General features: G+C 56.0%; 2 protein-coding genes across 3 annotated transcripts in view; one reads left to right on the forward strand and one right to left on the reverse strand.

Moving 5' to 3' along the window:
* The window catches only part of LOC112968610 (prosaposin-like), a 10584-nt gene extending 10451 nt beyond the window's left edge, over positions 1 to 133 (forward strand). Inside the window, exon 6 of the mRNA XM_026071033.1 lies at positions 128 to 133. Within this exon, the coding sequence (XP_025926818.1) occupies positions 128 to 133 (6 nt within the window). The remainder of the gene's footprint in view (positions 1 to 127) is intronic.
* A 1032-nt stretch (positions 134 to 1165) lies between these two features.
* CDH23 (cadherin related 23) overlaps positions 1166 to 25908 on the reverse strand; it is a 223917-nt gene continuing 199174 nt past the window's right edge. The window contains exons 37-68 of one of the 2 annotated variants that reach the window (XM_026071044.1): positions 24461 to 24682; positions 24259 to 24378; positions 21500 to 21680; positions 19459 to 19592; positions 18617 to 18826; positions 18198 to 18305; positions 17133 to 17235; positions 16285 to 16410; positions 15971 to 16174; positions 14854 to 15312; positions 13738 to 13854; positions 12899 to 13123; positions 12297 to 12466; positions 11940 to 12077; positions 11526 to 11645; positions 10775 to 10952; positions 9714 to 9925; positions 8393 to 8587; positions 8034 to 8144; positions 7744 to 7873; positions 7206 to 7469; positions 6788 to 6949; positions 6025 to 6281; positions 5147 to 5244; positions 4893 to 5013; positions 4418 to 4497; positions 4009 to 4049; positions 3669 to 3729; positions 3376 to 3505; positions 2892 to 3014; positions 2571 to 2684; positions 1166 to 1489 (exon numbers count right to left, since the gene is read on the reverse strand). In XM_026071044.1, the coding sequence (XP_025926829.1) occupies positions 1166 to 1489; positions 2571 to 2684; positions 2892 to 3014; positions 3376 to 3505; positions 3669 to 3729; positions 4009 to 4049; positions 4418 to 4497; positions 4893 to 5013; positions 5147 to 5244; positions 6025 to 6281; positions 6788 to 6949; positions 7206 to 7469; positions 7744 to 7873; positions 8034 to 8144; positions 8393 to 8587; positions 9714 to 9925; positions 10775 to 10952; positions 11526 to 11645; positions 11940 to 12077; positions 12297 to 12466; positions 12899 to 13123; positions 13738 to 13854; positions 14854 to 15312; positions 15971 to 16174; positions 16285 to 16410; positions 17133 to 17235; positions 18198 to 18305; positions 18617 to 18826; positions 19459 to 19592; positions 21500 to 21680; positions 24259 to 24378; positions 24461 to 24682 (5238 nt within the window). The remainder of the gene's footprint in view (positions 1490 to 2570; positions 2685 to 2891; positions 3015 to 3375; positions 3506 to 3668; positions 3730 to 4008; positions 4050 to 4417; positions 4498 to 4892; positions 5014 to 5146; positions 5245 to 6024; positions 6282 to 6787; positions 6950 to 7205; positions 7470 to 7743; positions 7874 to 8033; positions 8145 to 8392; positions 8588 to 9713; positions 9926 to 10774; positions 10953 to 11525; positions 11646 to 11939; positions 12078 to 12296; positions 12467 to 12898; positions 13124 to 13737; positions 13855 to 14853; positions 15313 to 15970; positions 16175 to 16284; positions 16411 to 17132; positions 17236 to 18197; positions 18306 to 18616; positions 18827 to 19458; positions 19593 to 21499; positions 21681 to 24258; positions 24379 to 24460; positions 24683 to 25908) is intronic. The other variant, XM_026071045.1, reaches the window with a different exon arrangement.

The following is a 25908-nucleotide window of genomic DNA, read 5'->3' on the forward strand; positions in this document are numbered from 1 at the left end:
CCCCTGCAGCGGGGTCCCGCTCGACGCCTGGGGCTTTCTTAGGGGTGGGTCGCTGGAGACTGGAGATATATCTATATCTATATCTATATCTATATCTCAATCAATCTATCTATATCTATCTATCTAGATATAGATATAGATATATTGATAGACTGATATAGAGATATGGGGAGGGAGTTAATAAAAATAAAATGAGCTGGGTTTTTTAATTTTTTTTTTGCATTTGAAAAGGCGGTTTGGCCCCGGGCCGTTGGATCGCGTGCGGAGAGCGAGCAGCGGCCGCCCTGCCGCGGGCGAGGGGCACGCGCGGGGCCCGGCAAGGATGACAGACAGGTTAACCAAAGCCATAGATAGTGTATTTCGGATTCCCGTAACAGACCGGTCCCCCAAACTCTCCGCAAGGTATTGTCGGAAACAAACCAACGCAGACGCCAGGAGGAAAGAGAAAGGAAAAAAGGAGAAGATACACACGAACACTCTACAGTCAGAAACCCCAGTTACTGTCAGTCTCTCGCTTTTTTTTTGACGTCGCGCTATGTTTTGGTAAAGCCAGCAAAATGGAGAAATGTCTTCGGGGTTTTTGTTTGTTTGTTTTTGTTTTTTGTTTTTGGGCTTTCCTTTCCGGAAAGGTGACGACACACATTAATGCCAAGCGGACCCGGCCCTCCCCGTGCCCTCGGCCCCGGCGGGATGGTTCGTCCCCGGCATGCATCTCGGGAGGGGACAGCAGTGCCACCGGCTCGGGGCAGCCTCCAAGTCTGCCGGCCTCGAGGCTGCGTTGCCTTCGGGTACACCATGCCTCGGCCCCTGCCCGGCCTCCTAACAAACACTTGCATTCACTTAGCTTTTTTCCTTTTTTTTTTTTGCTTTTTTTTAAAAAAAAAAACTTTTTTTTTTTAAGAAAAATAAAAAAAATTTAATGATTCCATGATTAAATGACACGCGAGTAAAAGCAACCCGGTCCTGAGAGCCCTTTCCTGGAGCCGAGCTCTCCGAGGCGGCCGGGTGGAGACGGAACGGCTGGCTCGCGCCGGCCGGCCGGCCTCATGCCGGCGGGGCGGGGAGGGGGCCGCGCGCGCGGGCAGCTCTCCGCGCTGCCTCCTGCCCCCCTGCTGCCGCCGCGGCCTCCCCCCGCGCGGGGAGCCCGGGCGCGCGCCGCCGCTGGTCATAGCTCCGTGATCTCCAGCGGGCTCTCCATGATCACCTCCCGCATCTTGTGCAGGGGGGTGGACTTGGCCGACTCGGTGCGGGCGTTGTGGTCGCTGTAGCCCCCGCAGTCCGCGGCCAGCGTCTCCAGGGAGCGGCCCAGCCCCTTCTGGTCGTCTTCGGGCAGGCTGTTGAGGTCGGAGGTGAGCAGCGTGCCCGTGCTGCCGTGCACCACGTGGATGCCGTCGGGCCCTTTCAGCTCCACGGGCTGCTTGTGCCGGAAGCGGAGGCTCCCCTGGCCGGGGCTGTGCTCCTCTTCCTCATCCAGGTCCTTCTGGATCAGCTGCAAAAGGCCCACGCAGAGATCACCACCACCGCCAGGGCCACGGGGGATCCTCATTTCCCCGTGCAACGCCCAGCGAGAGGGACGGAGCCTCCTCTTTTTAAGCAGCCTCAAAGCATCACGATGGGCTCAACAGCTACGAACGTCTCTAGCCGAATGGCTCGTTCGCTTGGAGCATGCACGGGGTCAGCCCTTCCCCAGCGCAGGCATGCTCCAGATGCCTGCACCGAGCCGCTTCACGCCTCCAGCAACCTCGTGCAAAGGCCGAGGGGGTATTTTGGACCCTGGCTGAGATTTGGTGATATGTGTGCAAACAAGGATTCTGGGCAGCAGGTGGAGAAGAAAAGGAGTGAGGGAAGCCTGGCCTCAGCTGGAGGGCAGAGAGGCTGAGCAATGCCACCCATCACACCGCTCTCCTCCGCGCTGCATGCCCCGTTTCCCACTTGGCAGAGGGGGAAGGTAGCGGGGAGGGGTTTCCCCTCCCCACATCAGCCCTCCTGCACCAAAACCCTCTGCCAGGGCTGCGTCCCAGCCTTTCTGCTTCAAAGGCCTGGTGCGCTGACAAGCTCAGAGGGGCAGAGGAGGACAGATGGCCTCACGTGCACGCAGGGACCTGCAGCTTCTTGGCCAGCCTCAGCAGAGCAACTGGCGCTTTGTGGCGACGGACACCCCACAGAGCAAACTCCGCCAAGGGGGGGGGGGGGGGCCCCCCACTGTGGGGTGGGAAATGCCAAGAGTGAGAGTGATGCACGGAGCAGTTGGGAGGAAACACTCAGGGTCGTGAGAGGTGGGGGGATGTGGGGAACCGGGGGAGGAAAAGAAGTGCCAGCGTGAGCAGCTTCAGTGAAAAACCAGTCTCCTTGAATTTGGGGGGGCGTTTTCCTTCAGAGCACCCCCGCGTGCCCACGGCGCTGAGAGGCGTCAGGAGAGCTGCCTGCCTACACGCGGCTGGAGGGCATCAGCGGGGCCGGCACACCGCGGCTGCCGGCGAGCGGTTCCCAGCCTGCAAAGGCCGGGAGGAGCCACTGCATCCCAGAGGGCACGGCACACATTTCCCCATGCCCACGCACACCCCGTCTACCTCCGTGACCGAGGACCGGTCCCCCAGACTGGCGGTGGCCTTATGCACCATCCGCTGGGCAAAGAGTTTTTTCAAGCGCATGTAATCGTCCAGGACCACCTTCAAGAGAGAGCCCTGAGCGGAGCAGGGAAAGAGGATGGTTATCCAAGGGAGCGCCTTTCGTCCCCCACAGAAGAAGTTGGCCCCATCCCGGCATTTCTTGGAGCAAAATCACTCTCCAGTGACGCTGCCGCTCCCCTGGAAGCAGGAGCTGTAGGAAACAACCCTGCTTCCCTTCGTGAAGGATGTCCATGGCAGAGAGAGGGCGCCCACCCTACTCACCTTGATGGGCCCCTCGCGCATGATCTGCCCCAGTTTGGCAATGTTGTCGTACTCCTGGATGGCGGCCCGGAGGTAGCGGTCGTCTTCAGGCTTGGCCGCAGAAGGCTCTCTGCCGAAGGTCCCCTGAGAGAGGAGAGGGCACTTGAAAACACAGCGCGGGGAGGAGGAGCCTTCCTCTGTCTTAGGATGAAGGCAACATCAAGGTCCCCATCACCTTCCCGTCAATCCTTGCCCCCCGTGGCTAGCCCTGTGTAACTTCATTTCTCATTGCCACCCCTTGCACCAGAAGCTGGGTCCCCCCACGACAGGCTAAGCGACAGTCATCCTTGCAATCCTGAACCATCGTGACAGAGGACAATTTCCACTGCCCTGCCCCACTTCAGTCTCCAACAGCTGACCAGGAGCTACGCAGGGAGTTGAGGAGCAGGCCAGCGTGAACGCCTGCGCCACCCAGCTGGTGGGCCAGCCCGGGGCTGTGTCTCACATGGGTCCTGGCCGGGCTGTTCCACAGGTCGGTGATTTCACTCAGGTTCTCCGGCAGGTCGTCCTCGTGCTCTGCCTGCGCTGCCAGCTCCATGTTCCTGCAGAAGGGGTCCAGCCACACGGGGTTGGCCCTGCCCAAGGAGGAGACACAGCCGTTAATGCAAGGCAAGAGCCGTGGGAGGCTGACAGTCCCTGGCCGAAAAAAGCCGGCATTCCTCGCACACGAGCAGCCTTCGAGCCCATGATGTGACCCGACGTGCCACGTAGCAAACCCTGGGAAAGGGGATAACTCACCCATCAAAGGAATATTTGTTGGTGTTTGGCATATCCATGATGTCCATGAAGCCCCTGTTCCCTGCAAAAAGGCAGAGCTGGAGGTTGCATTTCTGCACGGCGGGGGGCATGGGTCAGTACTTCTGCACACCCACCCATCACCTCTAGCTGTGCAAGTTCACTCTGATTTACAGCCCGCTCTCACTCCCCGTGTCTCTCCATGCCCTGCAGCACTGGGTTTTCTCCCCAGGACCAGTGCTCACACTCTCTGGTGTGCAGGACACCCCTCGGATGTAACTCCTCCCGGTTGTTAGATACACTGCACTTTGTTTTTCATTTGGAAAACCCCAACATAGCTCACCTGTGGAGCCAGCCACTATAGCTTTTAATTTTCTTTTGTGCCTGCAAAATAAAGACACAGAGGAAATTAGAGAAGCAATCAAGGTAGATGCTTTAAAGGAGAGAGGCATACAGATCTGCAATAATCCTGCAAACCAATCCCTATACAGATAGCAAGCATGGCAGGGAGAGGTAATATTGCTAAAGCAACAATATACTGAGGGAAGAGGGACAATTTCTGAATCCACTAGCCCTTCCTTAGGCATTGCTTTAGGCTCTTTTAGAATATCAAGATCTCTGGAAAGGCTTTCCTGTGCTGTAACCAGAGGTCAGCTCGATGCAGTTTCACAGCTAGGATGCTGCCTGTTTTGCCCCCCGGCTGGGTCACAGCAAGAGGACAGCTGGCGGGGAAGAGCCCGGGCGATACTCACACTGTTCGGTAGTACCAGTTCATGAGGATGAAGAGCATGGCAGCCAGGAAGAGGAGAACAGCCAGCACAATAATCGCCATCTGGGAGAGACAGAGGGGTATCGGCAACATCTGGGACTGATCCAGCACCCGACTCTGGGCACCCGTGTGACATTAACTGGGGAAAAAGCTTCTCCAGACCATCAGGAAGCCATGGAGAATGGGAAGGGACACCACATCAACTGCTAGCCAGTGCAGAGTGCAACTGTGACCCTCTCTAGCTATGCCCAGAAGGCAGCAGGTCCCTGGAGAAATGCCCCATCCTGCTACACACCAGCACCTTGGAAATCTTCCTCTTTCCAGGGCTGCTTGGAGGTGTGTCATGGCAGGAGGTACATTTCCCTTTGACAGCAAGCCTGTGCGAGTGCGGCCAAGCAGCCATAGCATGAGGGACCACAAGGGCAGCTGGGGACACAGAATGGGGATGAGGCCGTTACCTGCAGAGCTGAGAGGTCGTCCGGCGGCCGGGCGGTGATGGCGGGCTGCACATCCAGCACATTGTAGTTCCTGAAGAGGTTTCTCAGCTGCTCCTTGTTCTCATCGATCATCTGAATTACCCTGGGAAGAGAAAGGATACAGGGGCTGATGGGAGGCTCCTCACATTGCTCAGGCATGTCAAAATTAATGACATTTCCTGAGGACTATACAAGCCCAAAGAGTGGCAGGCCAGGCGAGGGGCTGGGCAATGTACCGCTCCACATCCAGAATCCGGTTGGTCTCCCTGTTCACCACATGGATCAGCAGTTCTGTCTGCGCAAAGTTCACCCGGCCTTTCTTGTCGACATGGAACTGGGGAGAGACAGCAAGGTCTGCAACACCAGACAGGTGTCTGCTTCCAGAGCATCTCCTGAGCATGCCCCAAGGTGTGCTTGCATGGCAAGAGACCCTCAGGCCCGGCATGGGGCTGGTTTGGGCCCCTTCCACTAAAGACCTCCAGCCCAGGCGTCTTCTAGCAGGCTATCACATTTCTGACAAGCCCTTCTGCAACCCACTTTCCCACTGCTCTGGCTGCTCACATCAAGGCAGCAGATGCCATTAACCAGCAAACAGGTGTTGCTTCACTGTAAAACAAACCTCCAAAGCCCTCCTTGATGTCTTTGTCCCCTCCCTGCAAAAGGCAAAGAAGTGCTCTCCAGCACGCCTGGCTACCATTGCCTGTGCATGTGTGGGGACAACCCAGTCCCTAGAATTGGGCTCTGGGGAGCCTCTGGTTTATACAGACAGTGCACCAGCAAAAGAGACCTTCCCAGGCAGCAGAGAGACCTTCCCTCCCCTCAAAGAAACCTCCTCTTTCCAGAACAAGGACATGATTTTGGCTCAGTTGGCCAACAATGACCCAAATGTTCCCTATAACTACCCTTAAACACAGCCAGGCTGTCCCAGGCAGCTCTGATCCCCATCCATGGCCAGAGAGAGAAGCTTCCTGCACAGACCCATAAAATATAAAGTGAAGGAAAGGAGGACGGCTCTCTTGGAAGTGGTCATGGTGGAAACCTTCTGGCTGGGTTTCTGTGTCAGGGTATCTCCTCAGGACAGAGCCCCAGTGAAGCAGTGGGTGAAGGTGGTTACCTGCACGTCATCCGTGTTGACGATGGCACCTGTGATGTTGGAAAGCAGGCTGATGAACTCCTCCTCGAACTGCCTAACCTTGTCAGGAATCTCATTGATGATGATTTTGACTCGCTGGTCATCTCGCAGAATATAAATCCCCACAATGGCTGTGTCATTGTGGCCCGCAAGGTCAGAAGCCATGATGTCCACCACAAAGTACCCAGGGTTGTAGGCTGTGAACAGGTCGAAGGTTCGCAGGATCCCATCAAGGGTACCTGGGGGGAAGGATGATAACAAGCCCAGGATTAACCCAGCCACTTTAAACCACTCACCTGAGGACAGGTAGGGTCTTGGCTGTCTTTGTGACTGGGCCAGGCAAAGGGGTGAGGGGCACTGCAGGTGCCTGGACCATGAGCCTGACGCTGCACTCTTTTTGCTCTTTCTCCTTGTGCCTTGACAGGGGGACCCTGATCTCTTTTAAACACCATTCACTCTCCCAGTAAAGGGCCCTGAAGCAAAACTTAAAGAGTAAAGGAAAAGGACATGGCGGACAGCTCTACATGTCCTTTGCAAAATCGAGTGAGGCCTGTGAAGGGACCTGAAAAACAAGACCTGGTGGACAACCTACTGCAACCCCTACAAATTTCCTCATGTAAAGCCAGCACCTGTCTTGTGGGCGAGTGAAAGAGGAGCGAAGGAAGGGTGGTTGGCTGTGCTGCCTGGTTACCCCGGCCATGAGGACACCTCTGGCCATAGCTCCTCCGGCACACAGGCTATGTACCGATGCTGAAGATATTGGCCACCTCCTCGGAGTCGTTGGAGTGCTGCTTGATGTAGCGGATCCCCAGGATGTTGTACATGACCAGGCTGTTATTCCCCACGTCGGCGTCCACAGCTACAACTCTGATGAGCTCTGAACCCACTTTGGCATCTGTGGCAACCCCTTTGAGAGAGAAAAGGAAAGGAGAGTTGGAGCCAGGTAGGGAGACTGCTGAAGGAGCCTCTCGTCCTCAGAGCCGCCACTGCCACACTGACTGTGGGCTTGGCTCTTCTGTCCTCCCTTCAGATCCTTTCCTGACCCCTTTCTGCACCTTCCCCAAAGCCTCCTTGGAGAAAACTATTTTTCCCCTGGAGCATCACCTGCTCTGGGTGCTCAAGACCAGAGCATGTGCCCCCAGGCGCAGTCTGGCACCCCTTACCTGCTGTGTACTCCGACTTGGTGAACTGTGGTGCCTGGTCGTTGATGTCGTCCAGGAAGATCCGCACCTCCTGAAGCGTCAGGTCTGTGCTGAGGTCCCAGGCCTGGGCCCTGCCTGCCCAGTGGCCCCTGGGTGGTGTCCAGTTCCTCTGGCTGGATGCTTTGACAATGATGGAGTAGTATGGCTCCTTCTCCCGGTCCAGGTCTCGCAAGACTTGCAGTGTCCCCTCCCGGCTCAGCTGGAAATTGCTCTCCTGGTTCCCAGCTGGGATGCAGAAAGGGGAGCCAAGTTAGCTGCCTTTTGGATTGGGATTTCTGAAGTGTCACTTCTCTTGCTTACCACAGCAGAAACCCAGCCCACAGCAACACAAAACGTTGGTGAGGGATGTGCAGGAGGAGGCTCAGGGCTGGGGAGGGCAAGGATCGACGGGCAGAAGCAGAGATACCCAAGGGACAGTGGCTGAGGGCAGCAGTCTCAGCCCTCCTCAAACTCACTAAGCTCCCTCCATTGCAAAGCAGAGCCACGCACCCCATCTTACCTGCTATGAAGTAGTAGACGATGGCGTTGGAGCCCTCATCCGCGTCCACCGCGCCGGTGACGTTTCCCACCACGGTGCCGGGCCGCGAGTGCTCAGGGACAGAGAGTGCCTGGTACTGGGGGCTGTCCCTCTGCCAGGAGGTCCCAGGATAAGGAAAGGGAGCATTATCGCAGGGCAAGCAAACCACGGCACATGCAAACCACTGTCCAGCGCACCCTCCCGCCTGATGCCTCTCTCGCCACCTTGGGCACCCCCAGCCCTCTGCCCCCTGCAGTGGCCCGGGGCCTTACGGGCGGCCGGAGGAAGAGGGGCTCATTGTCATCGATGTCGTCGAGCGCGATCTGGAGGGGCTGCATGGTCTCGTAGGCCGGCTGGCCCTGGTCGCAGGCCACGATGATCAGCTGCAGAGAGAGGCGAAAGAGCTGCCTTGGGCAAGGCCACGTGGCCAAACGGGGTGTGGAGACAGTGCTGAGACAGGGACGGAGGTGGTGGCTGGGCAGAATAGTATTTTGGGGGAATTTAGCAGGGAATTGGTAGGGGGCCCACCATCTCCTCCAGAAAACAGTTGACCTGAGGCACTTTGACTGGTTCTTGCTAAGTGGCTGGTGTGAAGTTTTCACTACTGCGGGCTTGCTCCCACCGTGCTTACATTGTATACTGCCTGCTTCTCCCGGTCCAGCCTCATTGCCGTCTGGATGAGCCCACTGACAGAGTCGATGCTGAAATACTCCCAGTCTTTGTTTCCTGCGCCAGTTTTTAGGAGATTGTACAGGACTGCGCCGTTGAGGCCCTCGTCTTTGTCCGTGGCGTAGACCTCGTACACGTTGGACCCCAGTGGGATTTCCTGTTGGCACACGAGCAGTCCGGACTGAGGGATGGCATTGCACCCAGGCTGGATGCTCCCTGTGCCTCTCCAAACCCCATCACACTGGGGTCGGTAGTGCCTACACACCACCCAGGGCTTGCATGTGTTAGCAGCGCGCAGCCTCGCAACACACTGCCCACGTGTCCCCGCCGGCAGTGCACCTGGCTCTGGGGCCTCGCTGCTCAGCTGCCATCTGGCTGCCACGGCTGCTCCCCAGCTCTGGGGTGGGAGCTACGCAGCCCAGACATGCAGTCCCAGACGGGAAATGCAGAGTTTTGCTTTCCTTCGGTTGGGCACGTGCATCGCGTGCACATCTGGGATTGGCCTGAGCTAAGCATGGCTTCTCAGAAAGGAGAAACTGTCTTAAATGTCAGCATTTCAGCCCTCATTTATAAATACACTCAGCACGCGCTGACCAACGGTTTCCCTATTTTGCGTGCTGCTGGAGTTTCTGTTCCCCAAAGCTGCCCTGTGAATCCCTATTCACTATCCGGGCTCAGGTGCACATGGAGAAGGGTTTTGTCAACCTTCCTGCCCCAAGGCAGGATTAACTCTACTCACATCACTCCTGAGAAGTGCTAGTCTAACTTCTAGAGACATTCACTGACAGAGATGCTATCCCCTCTCCAGATCCTCCCATAGCAAGTGTGACCAAAATCCTCTTGTCACATCTTAAATCTAAGCTTTCTTGTTTTATCTCTGATGGACACAGAGAACAGATTATTCCACTGATGGCTGCTTCTTAGGGGCCTAAAGATGGTTATCACCTCTTCCCCTCAGCTGTTTTCTTCTGGCTAAGCAATCCCCACACACAATCTCTTCAGTTGTGTTTCCCTGCTTTCGTTCCCACTTTTCTGCCCTAGACTCTCACCAGTGGCTCCACATCTTTCTTGATCTTGCTTTCTTTTAACCCTTCACAAAGCCAAGTTTGGTCCCTGGCAGTGGAAGATGCCTGGACTATTCCTCCCTTCTGTAGTGAAAGGAAGCTGAACACCAAGAGTTGAAGCGGGGGCAGTGGATACTTCCAGGCAAAGTTTCGGCGTGCCATCATGCACACCCCTGCTGCTCCCACCTGGTGAGCAGACACCCCTGCCTCAGGGTTTACCTCCTTGATGTGCAGGATGGTGCCGTTGGGTGGGCGGACAAACACGGGACGGTTGTCATTAATGTCAATGACTTCAATGTGGAGCATGGTTGTCCCCCAGAGAGGGGGTCGCCCTTTGTCCGTGGCCACCACAGTCAGGTTGAACCTCTCGTAGGACTGCAAACGCCGCCGGGACGTGATGAGCCCAGAGTCTTTATTGATCTTGAAGGCCTCTAGGGACAAAATAAACACACCTCTGGCTCAGGACACTTGACAGCCAGATAAATTATGAGGTGGTATAAATCAGGAACCAGTCTGCCCAGAAGAAGAACACCCCTCAGCCATCCTTTGCTGGTGGGAAATCCCTGGCCTGCACTGTACCAGCCCTGTGACAACGGTGATGGAGCAGAGCAGCCTGCCTAAGGCCGTTTCAGATCTTAGGGCGTCATTTCAGAGCATCCCTGCTTGCTGCTGAGTCCCTCCCTCGGGGCAGCTCCAAAGGCCTCCAACCCCAGGCCATCTCCTGCTGCATTTCACTCCTGCCTAGGGCAACTACACCGGCTGGGACAAGGCAGTGGATCAGAGGGAGGTTGGAGGAGCTCATGGATCTCAGTAAAATTAATCTTCTGCCATTCCCCTGGGCCTTCCCCTCCACACTTATGCTGGCTTTTGCCTGGTTCCCACGCCCTCTCAGTGTGCAGGGCTATACTGGACTTCAGGTCCTGTCATTATGCATCCCTAGCCCTTTCTGGCTTTCCTCTAGGGCGTGCAGTGAGTTTGCTCCAGGACACAAGCTACATTTCTGTATGTAGAAAATCCAGGAAGAGGCGGCTGGGGTGGAGGAGATCAGGGCAGAAGTCAATGCCTGGCTGCAGTATAAAGGTAGGCAAGGCTGTAACATGTCACGCCACGAGGAACTGGAAACTGCAGAACAATACTGAAAGCGGCTGCTCCCGGGAGCATCTAACCACAGAAGGACACGGGAAATGTGGCTTGGCCCACACATCCCCTCCAATTCCTCCTCTTCCTAACCTTGCATTTTCCCCCGTTCCCACGGAGGACGCCCCACTGCCAGTGCCTACCTGCTCCGGGGCCCTCGATGCTGTAGGTCACCACCCCATTGTCTCCCTCGTCCAGGTCTGTTGCGCTCATGGTGATCACAGATGTCCCTGCTGGCTCGTTCTCATAGACGCTGGTGCTGAACTGGCTCTTGCTGAACTGGGGCCTGAAGTCATTGATGTCCAGGACTGTGATCAGCACCTTAAATGTTTAAGACACAGCTTGGTGGGTTATTTGAGGCTGGAGATGGTTGTGCAGGGACCAGGCAACCGTACCCCTGCCGTGACCCGGACAGCACAGCATGCCTCTGCTGTAGGCCCGCGGTGCCCTTCCTGCTATTCGTTTCTCTCTGTTGAATGAATTCCTGTCTCCGACAATGGGAACAGCAGTGGCCCAGGGTGGAGGCCCATTCACTCCGCAGCTGGCCGGAGCACTGGAGCACAATAGCATCCCCATCCCCCTGCCCCTCCATCCCTCTCCCTGGAGGGCTCAGTCTCCGCTGTGCAAAGCTGGCCATCTGAGCTGAACTGGGAGGTGCTGGGCGGCTTTGCACTGGAGCAGATCAGGGAGTGCCCATATGGTCCCTTTCCTTCAGGCCTTCTCTCTGCAGCATTCACCCAACAGCCCCTGTTTCTTGGGGCCTTCTGGTTTTCCTTCTTGCTAATTCCCCCCTAGAGCAAACCCGCTGGGGAGGAAAGCCAGAGGTTTGACATCTTCTTGTAGACAGGGCTGGACACCACTGCACGAGAGGCGGTGGGAGGAGGAGAGCCCTACCTGCACAGAGTTCTCCCGACGGTTACTAGAGACGTCCCCGGGGTTGTCCCTGGCCACAGCGGTCAGCGTGTAGTGATCCTTCTTCTCCCGGTCCAGGGCGGATAGGATGTAGATATCACCCTGTAGCACACGGAAACCTTCAGGTGGTTCTCGCCTGGCAGATCTGCTACTTGAGAGGGGACAGCAGGCGAGGCGTGGGGGCAAGGCTGTCTCACCTCCTTGCTCAGGCAAACAGCCTCATCCTGAGCCCCAGCACCCACAACAAGGCTGCGTGCAGCCAAACAGCCTGGGTTAGCACTGAATTCAGAGCCAGCCCAATGCTCCCCTTGACCGTGGCCACTGGGGGAGACAGGAGACCACCCCAGTCTCCCGTCCCTGATTTCCCCTCTGTTCCAGCCTCAGTTGGCTTCTTACCGTGTTGGGATTTATCCCAAACTTGCCCTCTCCATCCCCTAGACTGTACTGGATCAGAGCAAAACGCCCAGAATCTGCATCCGTGGCCTTGACCCTCAGGATGACCGTACCCAACGGGACGTCCTCAAAGACAGCTTTCTGCAAGCAAGAGGAGGAGACAGGACTGGTTGTTTCATCACTTGCTGTTTTAGTAGAGAAAAGGAGTTAATACTCAGCTAACGCAGACCTTCAGTGAAAGCATGAGCTTCAGTGGGCTGACCATCTTTTTCAGAGGGTTCAAGCACATACAGAGGGAAGAAGCTGATCCTCTGAGAGCACCCAGATCTGGGTCCATTTTGTCCTGTCAGCCCAGCTCACCTGGTAGGACGGCTGGCTGAAAATGGGATTGTTGTCGTTGACATCCACTATCTGAAGGTACACGGGGATCTCGGCAGATCTGCGGGGAGAGCCGTTGTCTGAAGCTCGAATGGTGAAGTTCAGCCACTGCACCTCCTCGTAGTCCACTGTCCTGTTGGCTATGACCTTCCCTAGAGGGTAGCAGACACCTGCTTTGAGAAACCTGCCCCAGATCCCCTCCTGACAGCATTATCACTGCACAAGACGAGGCTTCATAGCTGTGATGGCCTCGCTGGAATAAAGGAGTCTCTTCTGCCAGGACACAGGAGAGAAATGAATTAGAGAAATCTCTCTATAGGGTAAGTCCCATGGACACTTACTGAGCTGGAAATCAGACACAGCACCTTCACGGAGGTGCACATCTACCCAATGCTGTGGTTAGACAGTTTTTGACATCAATATTATGCCCTCAAATGCCAAATCCTGGCCAGCTTTCTTACAGAAGGAATACAGCTTGACCCTTTTAGGATTGGGCTGTGTCAAGGGGCCGTAGTCAAACTCACCCCTTTCCCCTGTCTTTCTGACAGGGCTTAGGGGACTTACACCTCTCCCTGCCCACCAACCTGCCGACTGGTCTTCGAGGCAGGCGTAGCCTTCCGGGGAGAGATTCAGCAGCTCGTAGGTGATCTGCCCGTTGGCTCCTTTGTCTGGGTCCACTGCCGAGATGGAGATCAGCGTGGTGCCCTGTGTGGCTCCCTCCAGGATCTTCTCAGTGAAATAGGTGGCCCCAAAGGGGCGGAAACGGGGCGTGTTGTCATTGACGTCCAAGACATTGATGGTCAGCTTGGCTGTGCGAGGTGGACACCAGGGGGAAGAGGAGAGGAAGAAGACAAAGGAGAAAGAGAAGGGAGGGAAAGAAGGGAGAAGAGAGGGTTGTGAAGATGGAAGCATGAAACTCCCAGAAAGCCAATAGAACTGAGCTGGTTCACCACAAAACCAGCAAAAAACCAGCAAAAATTCAGCAAAGCCCCTGGGCCCTGAGCTGGCTGTGTGACAGTCTCACCTACTCCAGACCTACCCCTGTCCTGCAAGTGCCTTAGCGTGCACACCGGCTGTCCCCTGGCACCTGGCAAACCCTGTGCTCACACTACATGCCTAGGCACACTGCCTTACTGTCGGCAAATGCCCCGTCTAATGCACCTCCTGAGAGCTAGAACAGGCCAGGTCACAGACATGCATTTACCAGGAGCAGGGTTGGCAAGACGTCATGGGGGCAGATATCGCTGGCATATCTGGGCCAGCCAGTAAAGGAGGGCCAAAGAGGAGAAGCAGAACTGGCTGGGAGCCGGCTAAATGATTTGGAGCTGTAACTCTGCCTGGGAAAGGCTGCGTGTACCCCAGGCGGCTGCCAGCCCCGATTCCTCACTCGCTGGCCTGCTCTGAAGCGCAAGACCACACTTACCATTGGGCATGCTGACCGAGTGGTCAAGGACCTCGCTGGCGTTGTCATGCACGGAGATGGTGACCTCGTAGGTGGCCACTAGCTCCCGGTTGAGGGGGGTTTTGACTTTCACAGCTCCTGGGAATCCCAAAAAGATTTGGTTACACGTTGTACCTGTGCATCCTGCCAGGGACCCAAGGCAGAGAGGTCTGCACCAGCTGGTTACTGCGCTTGCTCTCCTGCCTCTCCCCAAAAGCTCAATGGGAAAAACAACTGGCAGCTAAGGGGGGGAGGAATTTCTTTGCCTCCTGTCTCCTGCCTTCCTGCCTGCTCCTCTTTGCCCAGCTAATTGGGTCTTATGCTGCCTCAGCCAGGGTAGGGGCTGGGTTGCGCAGAGGGAGAGGAATACCGGGGTTGGGAGCAATTTCTGGTGCTTCCCGGAGTGATCCCCATCCACATTAGCTCAGGTTCTTGATGTCTTTCTTTTAAGAGTCTTGTCCATGCAGACAAGGGAGTTTTTCTTTCCCAAATCAGCTCTATGCTTCCAAAACACGTGGGCTTCAGAGCAGGCGCTTCCTAGGGCCGAGGCGCTCCCTCGGCCCTGCAGAGCAGCGTGGGACGCAGGGAAACACCACGTCCTCCTCTCCCCGTGGCAGAGACCGCCCCGCACCACTTACCCCTGCAGGCCACCCCCAGCGAGGCACGCCGGGGGTGCCTGCACTCAGTCTGCGAAGGCTGCAGAGCCACCGCGCGCCCAGCGGGCGCCGAGGGGGGCGGCCGGGAGCGGAGGCGATGGGATGGGCATGAGTGAGATGGGGGCAGACCACGGATGGCACGGACAAGAGACACGGGCAGGACTTGCACAGACACAGAGACAAACCTGGCAGGCCGAGAGCCGGAAAGAAAAGAAAAGGGTTAGTTAAGTCAGTCAGCCAACGGCACTGCCAGAGCACAGGAGAGAGAGAGAACAAGGCAGCGTGAGAGACGGACACTGGCAGAGAGAAGAGCGCGGAGGCAGGAGGGGAGCGTCACCTCCCCTCCATGTGTCTTGGACACCTACCTCGAGGCAGAGAAGAAGAGGAGCAGAAGAGAGGAGAGGAAGCCGCGCCGCCCGCACCGCCCCTCCTGCTCTCCTACCTGTCTTAAAATCCACCGCAAACACTCCTTGCTGGTCCGGCACCAGCGCGTCTGTGTCGTCGCGGGCCACGATCTCCAGGAGGTAGTACTCTAGGCGAGGGTTGAGGTCTCTGTCGACAGCGGTCATCTCGGCCACCACAGTGCCGGGGGCGGCTGACTCGGGTACGCTGACCGTCTGGATGGGGTTGATGAACTCGGGCCGGCAGTCGTTCACGTCGTCGATGAAGAGGCTGACGGTGGCCGTGCCCGAGAGCGCTGGCGTGCCTTGGTCCACAGCCACCACCGTCAGCCGGTAGGCATCCCGCTCCTCCCGGTCGATGGTGATGTTGGCCACGCGGATCACCCCCGAGGCGGTGTCAATCATGAACCTGTCCTGGCCCCCGCCCTCGATACGGTAATCCAGCTGCTTGTTGAGGCCACTGTCGGCGTCGGTTGCCGTCACCCGGAGGACAGAAAAGCCTGGAAGAGGGGACACAGCCCTCTAAAGGGAGGGTAGCTGGAGCCAACCTGAGTCCCAGAGCACTGGCTAAGCAATCTGAGATTTCTTTTGGCAAAGCCCAGCTCTGCCTGGCTCTGAACGTGTTGCAAACAGGGTGAGCAGGCTTGGAGAGACTCCAGTAGCTGCAGGCTTTATTCCTGTGCTCAGTGCAGAGAGCAGCAGGCAGACAGGAAGACACCTGGCACTCTCACTTGGGTGGAAAAGGGGTAATTCCTGCACCACGCTGAGGCCTTTGCTTGGGCGCATGCTGGGAGCCACACGGATGCTCAGGCTTTGCATGTCAAACTGTGTCGGGATGTGCTGGGTACCGCTGCCAGGCTGCGGTGGCACGTTTTAAGGGGTGTACATTGAGTGGTCTACAGCGATGGCCAGGGCTCCCCTGGGATCTTTCAGAGAGCCTGCTCTATCAACGAATGAAGTACTTGACTGCCCTGTCTTTACCTGGGATTTCCCAGATACTGTTAAGCCCAGGGCAACTTGAGCAGCCCCAATTCCCAGATTTTCCCTTCAACCACATTCTGGCCAGGTCTGAAGGATCTTCCTCGCCCTGGTGCATGTAGGGTTGCCCAGCGCCCATGGTGGGACCCAGCTGCCCTGCGCGGTCGGACCTGTCCTGACCTGGGGGGCTGTTCTCCCGCAGCCGCGCTGTCACGGACGCTGGGTGGAAGATGGGGCGGTTGTCGTTTTCATCCAGGATGGTCACCCTGAGACTCGCCGTGCTGTTCAGCCCTCCCACATCACTAGCCACCAGGGTAAACTCCAGGTGAGGGTTCGGGAAGGCCTCGCGGTCTATCACCCTGCCGGACTTGACTGAAACAGCACCTAGAGGAGATCGAGAAGCCGGGTGACAGACCCCACCACGTGCACCGTGGCATTGGCACGGTAGCCCTGCAGCTCTGGGTTGGGGTGGGAGGCCCACAGAGCCACGTCACCTGTCCTGTTGTTGATAACAAAGAGGTCTGGGGATGCTTCCAGGAGCTGGTATGTCACCACAGCGTTGCTTCCCTGGTCGCCGTCCAGAGCCAGGATGGGCCCGTTGAGCACCGTGATGGGAGTCCCTGAATGGGATGACAAGGCTTAGCAAGGGGCAGCCGCCCCTGTGGAGCCCCCCACGCCCCCCCTCTCGCCCCGGTGACGCATGAGGGACAGCAATGGATGGATGGAGGAGGCAAACAGAGCGAGGCCTTGCGGGTGCGAGGCAGCGCAGGGCGGCTGCTGCAGCCTTGGCAGACTGACTCGCGAGGCCCAGGCGGAGGAGGCGTAGCGTCCGGCTAAAAACAAACAGACACATCTGTCAGACAAGCTGCCCCCAGTGCCGTGGCATGCAAGGGCTTCACGGGTGGTGGGGTTTGCTGCTAGACTCCCCCATACACATGCACGTGTGCATGGAGACCTTGCTGAGAAACCTCTGCGTGTCTGAGATCCAACCTGGTCTTTTCAAAATGCCCAAAGCCTTTGCCTGTGAGTAGTTACCAGCCTCTGAAGCTGGGTATGAAGATATCTGAGGTCTGAGAGCAGGGAGCAATTTAAGTGGCAGGAGGGAAAAAAAAAGGAGGAATATTCCTAGCTCTTTGGCTGAGCCGCCCTGGCAGTCGGCAGGACCCCCTCCTAGGCAGCACCCCTTCCCACTGGCCTGCAGCGTTTCACTGCTCAAAGGCACCGTCAGAGCTCAGCCGATGGCGGCTCCTCCAGCACAGCCTGGGAGACACCTCCCCTCGTCTGGCCCTAAAGAGAGTCTCTAGGAGGCCAGAGACACATAAGGAAGTGAGGAGAGACCTACCTGGGGGCGAGTTCTCCATCACCTCGGCCTGGTAGGAGCTCTGAGTGAAGAGGGGGTGGTTATCGTTCTCGTCCGCTATTGAAATGACCAGCAGGTCAAAATCCTGAAGGTGTGTGAAGGAAAACAAGGACAAGAGGGCAATGACTGCAACGTCCTTTCCCCAGCTCACGTCCCACCTCTACCGCATCCAGTTCAGCACCGGGCATACCTGGAGCCCCGTGCAACCACAATACTCTGCTCCCAAGAGAACCTTGGAGGATCAGTAAGGCTCCTAACCCTATGGCTGGGCTTCCCTTCCCAGTCCACACCCCAAAGGGTGACGCATGGGAGATCCTGGCAGGGCCAAAGGATGCTACAATATCAATGTAGTCATCCAGCTCTCTGGGCTCAATTCTGGCCTACCTTCCATGATGCCATGGCTACTGCTGTCTCCTGGAGTCCTGCCTCCAAGTCTGACTTGTGTTACTGACACCATGCAGAGTACTAGACATGAGCTGACAGTGCCAGGGCAGGCAGCAGATCAGTTAGAGATGCACTCCTGAATTTTCTCTGTAGGGAGCTGCAGGACATAACTGCTAGCTGCCAGTCCCCAGGGAGTTTTGCCTGCTACAGAAGAACCTAGTCAGGGAGGACATGGGAGCTGCCTGAGAACCATGGCATGGGCACCTTGCTGCCTGCCTGCTGCTCCCTGCTTGGATCCAGGAGAGTAGTCCTGGTCTCGCAGCTAGAAGGTGGTCCAACTCCACCCCACCAATCACCCTGTGCCACTCAGCAGTGAATCCGCTGAGCCTGGGGCCTGAGCCAGAGCATGGCCACACAGTACAGCATGAAACATTGAATTTGCCCTGAAGTCTAGTGGTGCAGTTCTCTGGATTTAGTCCTGGTGGCTGGGTTTGCAGCCCTTTCCTTGTGACCCCTAGATGCTTTCAGGGCCTGAGGCTGCTATTAGAAATGCTGTACGTAAATACACCATCTGTTTTCTGGCCGTGGCAGGAGCCTCTTCTCCCGCCCGCCCTGCCTCCAGACTCCTGCTCCACTGGGAAGTCCCAGCACGTCCATAATTACCCGCCTGGCATTGCGAATGTTCTCGGGGTTGTCCTTCACTGTGATGGTGAGCCTGTACTCGGCCACCCGCTCTCTGTCCAAGGGGCGGTTTACATAGATGATGCCAGTCTGCCAAGAGAAAAGGGAGGAGATGCATTAAATGGAAGTGAGGTGCACTTCCTCCTGGGTGTCCTACTGGTGCCGTGCCTTCCTCCTTTTCCCACTATCCTACCCCCATTTCCACCCAGGTTAGGCAAAGCCGCACTAGGCCAGCATTTGCAAACTCCACGTATGCAAGGCAGCATGCAAAACACGTGCATGTGTGGGTCGGTGCCTGCGGGTGAAGATGGGTGCTGAGCCCACATGCAGCGACTGTCCTCCACCTCCCAGCTTCCCTAGACTCCGGCACGCAGGAGAGCCCTGAGCCGCAGCTGACGTACAGTGCTGTTGATGTAAAAGGCTTTCTCCGAGTTGCCAGAGGTGATGTCGAAGGTCAGGAGAGCGTTCGGCCCCTTGTCCGCATCCCGGGCTAGGATGCGGGTGACGAAGCTGGAGACAGGGGCATTCTCGCTGAGGGTGAGATTCATCGGGAGGTTGAGGAGCATGGGGTCGTTATCGTTAATATCCAGCACACGCACGCCCACCAGGATCTGGCAGGGAGAGAAACAATCTGGGATCTGGCGGGCAACATGTATTTCCATCCCTCCCACTCTTTTCCTGTGCAAGAGCTGGACTTCTTCCCGCAAGCCGGCTTAGCCAGAGCCCCACAGACCCGTACTTCTGCCGTGCAGCTCCCCACCTCCTGCCAGCCTCTTCCCCCACAACGAGAGGAAAACCCAATGCTGATACATGTGAAATGGTAAAAAAAAAACGGACTGTCCGGCGGGCGGGCTAATCTGCCCTCACCCTCTTGTTTCATGTTGCAGCCCACCACCTTCTGCCAGGCTCTCTGGGCTGGGACCTCCCCGGTGCTGCTGCCTGCTTATGCTCACTGCCCTGGCGTGTTTTACACCAGTACAAACACGGTCGGCACTGCTTCTCCCCCATTTTAATGGTCCCTCCTGAAAAGCCCTGCTGAAAGCTCTGCTCTTCTCCCCACACCCCTCTCCTGCTCCTGGTTGCTGCCTGAGGAGGGGAGGGGAAGAGAAGGAAGACGAGGAGAGGAGAGCCGAGGCAGAGGAGACCCAGAGGCAAGGGAAGGAGGTTGAGAATGGATGGTGGCCTCCTCCCGCCAGTGGTCATCCGCTCTCCCTGAGCCCCCGTGCTGCCCTGCGGGCCTCACCGTGGAGCTGAGCGGAGGCACCCCCCTGTCGCGGGCAGCGATGGTGAGGTTGTAGAAGGGGATGTTCTCGCGGTCCAGCTCGGCGTCCTTCCGCACGCGCAGCTCCCCTTCCACGGGCGAGATCACAAACTCCCCTGCCGGAGCGGAGAGAGCGGGCCGATCGCTGGCACCGTGCTGTGCCATGGGACGCCTGCCCTCCCTCTTCCCAAGGGGATGCAGCGTTTCAGAGCGAGAGGCAACAGCCGCCGCGGCGCTGAGTTTGGTGGCCTTGGGGACTACAGCCCCCAAAGCCTCTTATTGCACCCAGGGTCTTTCCCAAGGGCTGATTTTCCCATGGGTACCAGTGGGAGTAGCGTTGGTTGGTTGAACGGCCAAAGAAGAGGTGTCTGGACTCCTTGGTCTGGCCTTTCTGAAGCGCGGCTGACGCCAGCCTTGCCAGCACTCCCCAGGCCCTGGGAACTGCCCAGGTTGCGTGGCACCAGCTCCTCATGCAGCCAAGGGACTGTGTCCAGGTTGTTCGGGAAACGCTTTGCAACTCGGGTCAGCTGGTAGACGGGACGGGGCTTTGCCTTCCAGAAACCCTTGGCTGAAGTCACCGTGGCTGTGGAGGCCACCCGTCCGCTGAAGGACAGCTGCACGCAACGTCCCAGCAGCTGCAGCACGCTGGGGACGCCCGGGGCTGCTTTGCCATCTGCTCTGGGGCACCGAGGGGCGTTTGTGGGGCTGCTTTCCCTCGGGGGTGCAGCGAGAGCTTTGCCATGAGTTACAGAGAAACTCAGCCCCTAAACTGCAGGGAGGGGGGAAAACTCCCTCGTCCCTCGGTGGCTCTTAGAGGCTGAGAGAGGCTGAGCCTGCGGGCCGGCGAAACATCTGCCTGCGGTGCCTGCACAGGGATTCATCTGCCTGGGGAACTGAGAGGCAGTGATTTCTGGAGGCGATCAGCGAAACAGAGCCTGCCGGGCTATCTCCTGGGGGAGCCAAGCCCTGCCAGTCCTTGGGGCAGCGAGGGGACGGGGCTGAGCATTTGCATTTCTCAGTTTCTCTTTCGGCTTTATTTTTTTGCCTTTATTTTTAAACAGATTCCTCCACCCCACCCCTGCAGGCCTCTCCTTTGTACTCGTGGTTTAACTTGTGCAAGTCCCAGGCCCCCCTTGCCGGCCACTAACAGGTTAAAGTTTCCTGTTGCTCAAAACAGGATTTCCTGGTGTCGAAACCTTGAATTTGCAGAAGCAAACATTTGGGAGGATGGCTTTTCTGAAACGCTTCCTCCAGGGCTCCTAAGCCATTGCAGGCTTTTCCACCCACCCCCTCCCCTGCCTAATGGCAAATTCGTGCTTGGGGGAAAACAAACAAACAAACAAACAAAAAACTGAAGGCAAGCACGTCTTCTGCCCGAGCGTGGGCAGGGACCCAGGCTCCTTTAAGGGGCAGAGAGATGGGAATGGAGATGTGACACCGACTCTGGTGAGAAATACGGGGAACGCAACCCACGCCTGCTCTGCTCTGCGGCGGGGCTGTGCGCTGCCGGCGCGCAGGTCTCGCCGTCCCCCGCGCAGCCGCCAGCGGAGCGGAGACGGTGCGTGGGTGTGCGTCGCTGCACCCAGCGGCGTGGGGCACGCGGGCGTGCGGAGATGAAACCGCGTGGGCACGCGTCAGGTATTTATGGGCATCTCTGCGCCCTCAAGGAGAGGCTGGGGCAGCATCACAACAGCCCGGTCCTGTCTCTGCAGAGCCAGGCTAACCTACTTTGGGACCGATGGGGCCAGGGCATCCAAAAAGCAGCACTGCCAGGGCTAGAGCTGTACTGGAGCTGTACATGGGCAGGGCAGCCCTTGAAGAGTGGTTCATATGGCCAAGAAAAGGTGGCTGCAACCACCTGGATCCTCAAAGCAAGCAGTAGAAACAGCGGGCAGCAGGGCATGGCCTATCTGACAACTCTTTTGCTCCCTAAATCACTCTGTGGACAAGAAAGATGCGAGGGCATGCATGCACCTGTGCAACCCCGGGGAGACCCAGCCACCAATGGTGAGTCTCAGCTCACCGAGAGGGTCCCCATCGATGATGCTGTACTCCACTTGCCCGTTGGGCCCCGAGTCCCCGTCGTGGGCCAGGAAGGTCCACACGCGTGGGCCTGGCTGCCCTTCCGTGATGTCGAAGGGTCCCTCGTAGGGCCGCGGAAAGGTGGGCTGGTTGTCGTTGATGTCATTGAGGTTTACCAGCACCTGCAGGCAAGGCCCAGAGAGTAGGGAAAAAATGAACGGAGAAGGCTGGAAACAGTGACCAGCCTTGTGTTGATCTCAGGCCATGAGCACGGAAAGACAAGGACAGCAGTGAGGCAGAGCCCGCAGGGAGAGTTACCTTTTGTTAGACCAACCCATGCTTTTAGGATAAAGAGATAAGCCTTTGAATCATATTCCTGATCACACTTGTCCTATGGTGACTGTCCCTGAAACTGTGAAAATTCAACCACACATAGGTGTAGCCCTTTTAAAACAGATACCTCTGGGCCACTCACCATGATGAAGAAGTCAAAGCAAAAGCCAAATGTTCCCCACATTCACAGACTGATGTCAAATTTGGCAAACTGTCATGCAATTTGCAGAAAGTCCCCAAATCTTCTCCAAAACTGGAGGAGAAGGTGAGCAGAGAAGAATCCCAAATTGCTTGGATAGCTCAAATTGCAGAAAAGCACTGGGCCACCAAAGACATGAGTTCAGAGAGACCAGTTCTCTGCAGTAAGCTGCAGAGAGCTGCTTTGCAACGCTTGCTTGCTCTTATTGCTCATGGATGCATCCAGGGCTTCATTTCTAATGCTGAGCAATCTTTAAAACATTTGCAGCTTGCGTGCTTATTGAAACACAAAATACCACCAAAACAGCTGGAACTTCTCCCCTCTTAGCATGTTTAGCATGACTAGAAATGATAGCTAGGAGTCAGCTATCCTACAGATCTCGAAATGGGAAAGCATCAACAAAGACCCTCCACTTCAAGTGGACAAGGGGCATCAGGACAACCCGCCTGAACAATTTTACGACAACGTAGACAATGGTACGACAAGGGGAGCACAGCCGCCGGGGCTGTGAGCGAAGCTGGAGTTCCAACGAACTCAGGTCTGCGAGTGTCTGACCTTATAACTGAGTCACAGTAAATAGGAGATACACTCACTAGACTGTGCTGCAAAGCGAGTTAACCCCTCACTAGACTTCATAGTGCGCTGCAGAGTGTCCCTGCCTGAGGAGGAGACTCTCTGGTGGCTAATAATAGGTTGAGCTTATGGAGCACTGACAGACTCTCTTTCCTCCACCTAGCACCTCTCTCTTCTACCTGGCCACAGAGGTGGCACGGACAGTTACGGGAAAGATACTGAAAATGAGGAGTTTTCCAACCTCCGGGATAAAAGCATAGCAAAAGCCATCAGATGGACATCTGACATTGGCTTAATCCAATCTTTAAAGAAAAGTATATCTGAGTTTCTGCTCAGTTTCTTAACAGTGGAGAAAACAAACCCTGGCAGGCCTTATCAGGGTGATGGATCACTTGGAATCTTAAATAATTATTAAGTCTTCTCCTAAAAGTTATGTTTTCATATTGTGTTGGCAGAAACTCCATGGCCTGTGTAGGGATGGTGTTTTTTATTCCTTCTTCTACCTTTAGTGCTTGTTACTGAAGGGGTTTCCATGTTCCTTGTCTTCCTCCTGGCCAAAAGAAGAGAAAGGTCTGCCTTTGCCTGCAGCAGGCTAACAGCTGCCCCTTTCCATGAAGACAGTTAAACCCCAGGTTTTGGGGTTTCCGCTGTAGTTTGCCTGGGTCAGGAAGGAATCTGCAGCGATATCAGATTTACACGTTTGAGGGCTTCTCATCTACCCAAGCAGCATGGAGCACAGGGCTGTGAGTCTCCCAGGCATAGATTTTATCCACAGAAGTCTCTCACACTGATATCGCTTTTCTCTGCACACAAGAACTTATCTTCTTTTGGAGGACTAGAAAATGCTTGACTCAGTATCTGGGTGAAACACAATGGCCCATGATAAGAAGCCAGAGGAAAAGATCTAACTGGTCCCTTCCACCTGCAAACTCTGAAATGATCCTTGACATGGGCAACATCTGTTATATGACTTACTGATTTTTGGTTTAGGTCCCCAAAATAATTAGTGCATTCAAATCCCATAAAACATTGGCTTTGGAGCTGCTACTACACTGCTCACCGCACTTTGAACAGAGCACTTAGGTCACTACAGTGCAGCGGAGATGGAAGTGCTGTAGAGAAAAGTAAAGAATGACTGGAGGTTTTAAATAGCCTCCATACACCCTTGTATGGAAGATGGACAAAAAAGACTTTTAAAAAGCAGACAAATAATCTGTGAATTTAAAAAAAAAAGGATTAGGCAGAAATTAATGCTATAGAAATGCTGTATTATTTACTGTCCCTTTAGGCAAGAAGAACTGAGAAGACAAGGAGAAGCTGTAAGGCAACTTAAATGAAATTCAGGGACGTTCTTCTGTTTGCAGCACCAAGTAATTGGGCTAACTAACCATCAGGTTAATCAGGTGAAATGATATAAAAACAGATTTTTGCATAGCAGCCAGTCAATGCCAACCAATGCTTCTGTGTTTTGCAACCCTGCCCCGGGTGACGGAGAAGGGCTGTAGCAACCAGGCAACACGGCTGCAGCTGGGAAAAGCAGCTGGTGACCCCTGGGAAAGAGATGTGAAACTGTTCTCCAGAGGCGGAACTCCAAGACCCCAGAGACGTCACCGTGTCGCAACCCCTCCAGCCAGGCACTGCCGGCAGCTCCCTACCGTGGCGGTGGACGTCAGCCGGCGCGAGAGGATGGGGCACTGGTCTGTGGCGGTGACGATCAAGGTGTATCGCCCGTGGCTGATCTCGTAGTCCAGCTCCTTCACAGTGCGAATCTGCCCCTGAAATGGGAGGGCAGCACGGAGGGGGTGAGGGGGACACTTGGTGGGGCCAGGCAGGACCGGCGCCGGTGTCCTTACTGACCGTGGCGCTGTCAATGTGGAAGGTGCCCAAGATGTTGCCTTCGGTGATGGCGTAGGCGACGGTGCCATTGGGCCCCTCGTCCTGGTCGCGGGCCTGCACGGTGACGAGGGTGGCGTTGAGCGTGGCGGGACCCTCGTCCAGCGTGACCTCGTAGAGCAGCTGCTGGAAGGCGGGAGCGTTGTCATTCTCGTCCAGGACCGTGACGTGCACCGTGGTCGTCGCCTGCAGGAAAAGGAGACGCCGCGCGTTGGGAACAGGCCAAGGGACACAAGCAGGACACACAAAATGTTGCCATGACATGAAGTGAGCCGTGGCTCTGGGCACGTTCCCAATGCAAGGCACCTCCTGTTAGCACTTGGGTACAGCAACCGGCTTACAGAGGTTATTGATGTTCCCAAGCAAACCATGGCTCCACGGGATCGATCTCCTTTTCGCCCTGTTTTTACCATGCAGGTAATATCAGCGAGAACTCTATGGCACACAGAAAACCAGTGATTTAACCACATTGTGTCTTACTCCCTTAGGAAGAGGCCTTTGCGAGTCCTTACCTTAACATCGGAGACGCCTTGGCCATCATTACTGAGGGCAGCAATGTGGTAGGACAGAAAATAAATGGAGATACTGCCACGGTGGCTCAGAGGAAGACTAAAAATGGGCATCTTGGGCAACTGACCCACCCTCTCCTGGGTCTCATGATCCAGCTGCTAAACCACATGTTGCCACTTTTCAGGCACAGCCTGTATCCCTCCTTTTCCAGCTTTAAATAGCCACGTTCATGTACTTGGATGTGCTTAGTGAATGGTGCCTTCTGGTCACATCACCATGGGGAAGACCAGGAGACAGGGACGTGGCAGGACCATGCTGTCGTGACCGTGTCGCTCAGGCAGTGTCCAGGGATATTCTTGGAGGAGGGACGCAGCAGGATGGCTGAGGTCTCTGCCCTGCAGACACCGGCCCTTCCCACGCATCCCAGCGGGGTGGAGCTGGGGTATCACTCTGCTTTGATGCCAGCTACAGAAAAGCAAAAATCCCTCTGGACATCACGTCTAAATTTTCCCCAGTCAGAAGTTTCTTCCTGCCTGACAAGGGTTATATTTTTCACGAGAGCTTCACAGAAATGTTTGCAGTAAAATACCGCAAGCCACACACTAATTAGCTACTTTTCTGTATCACTACATGCTCACGAATTCAGAGCAGGTTAGCAGCAGAGTTTCATGTGGTTTGCAAACCTTCACATGACTTGGGGCTCTACTTTCCAGGGAACACGAGTTTATGTGCACGTTTTGAAACATGGGGGCCCTCCGCTGCACCCGCCACGCTCTGAGCTTCTAGCTCTCTTTCTGAGCCTGCCAAACTCAAAATGAAAGTCTGGGAGAAAAGTGGTCACCTTGCAAAATTGCATGAGTCAGAGCCAGATATTTTCTTGGCTTTTCCGGGGCTGTGAACCC

Source organism: Apteryx rowi, unplaced genomic scaffold (genome assembly GCF_003343035.1).
Source record: "Apteryx rowi isolate R43461 unplaced genomic scaffold, aptRow1 scaffold_320, whole genome shotgun sequence".
Lineage (NCBI taxonomy): Eukaryota > Metazoa > Chordata > Aves > Apterygiformes > Apterygidae > Apteryx > Apteryx rowi.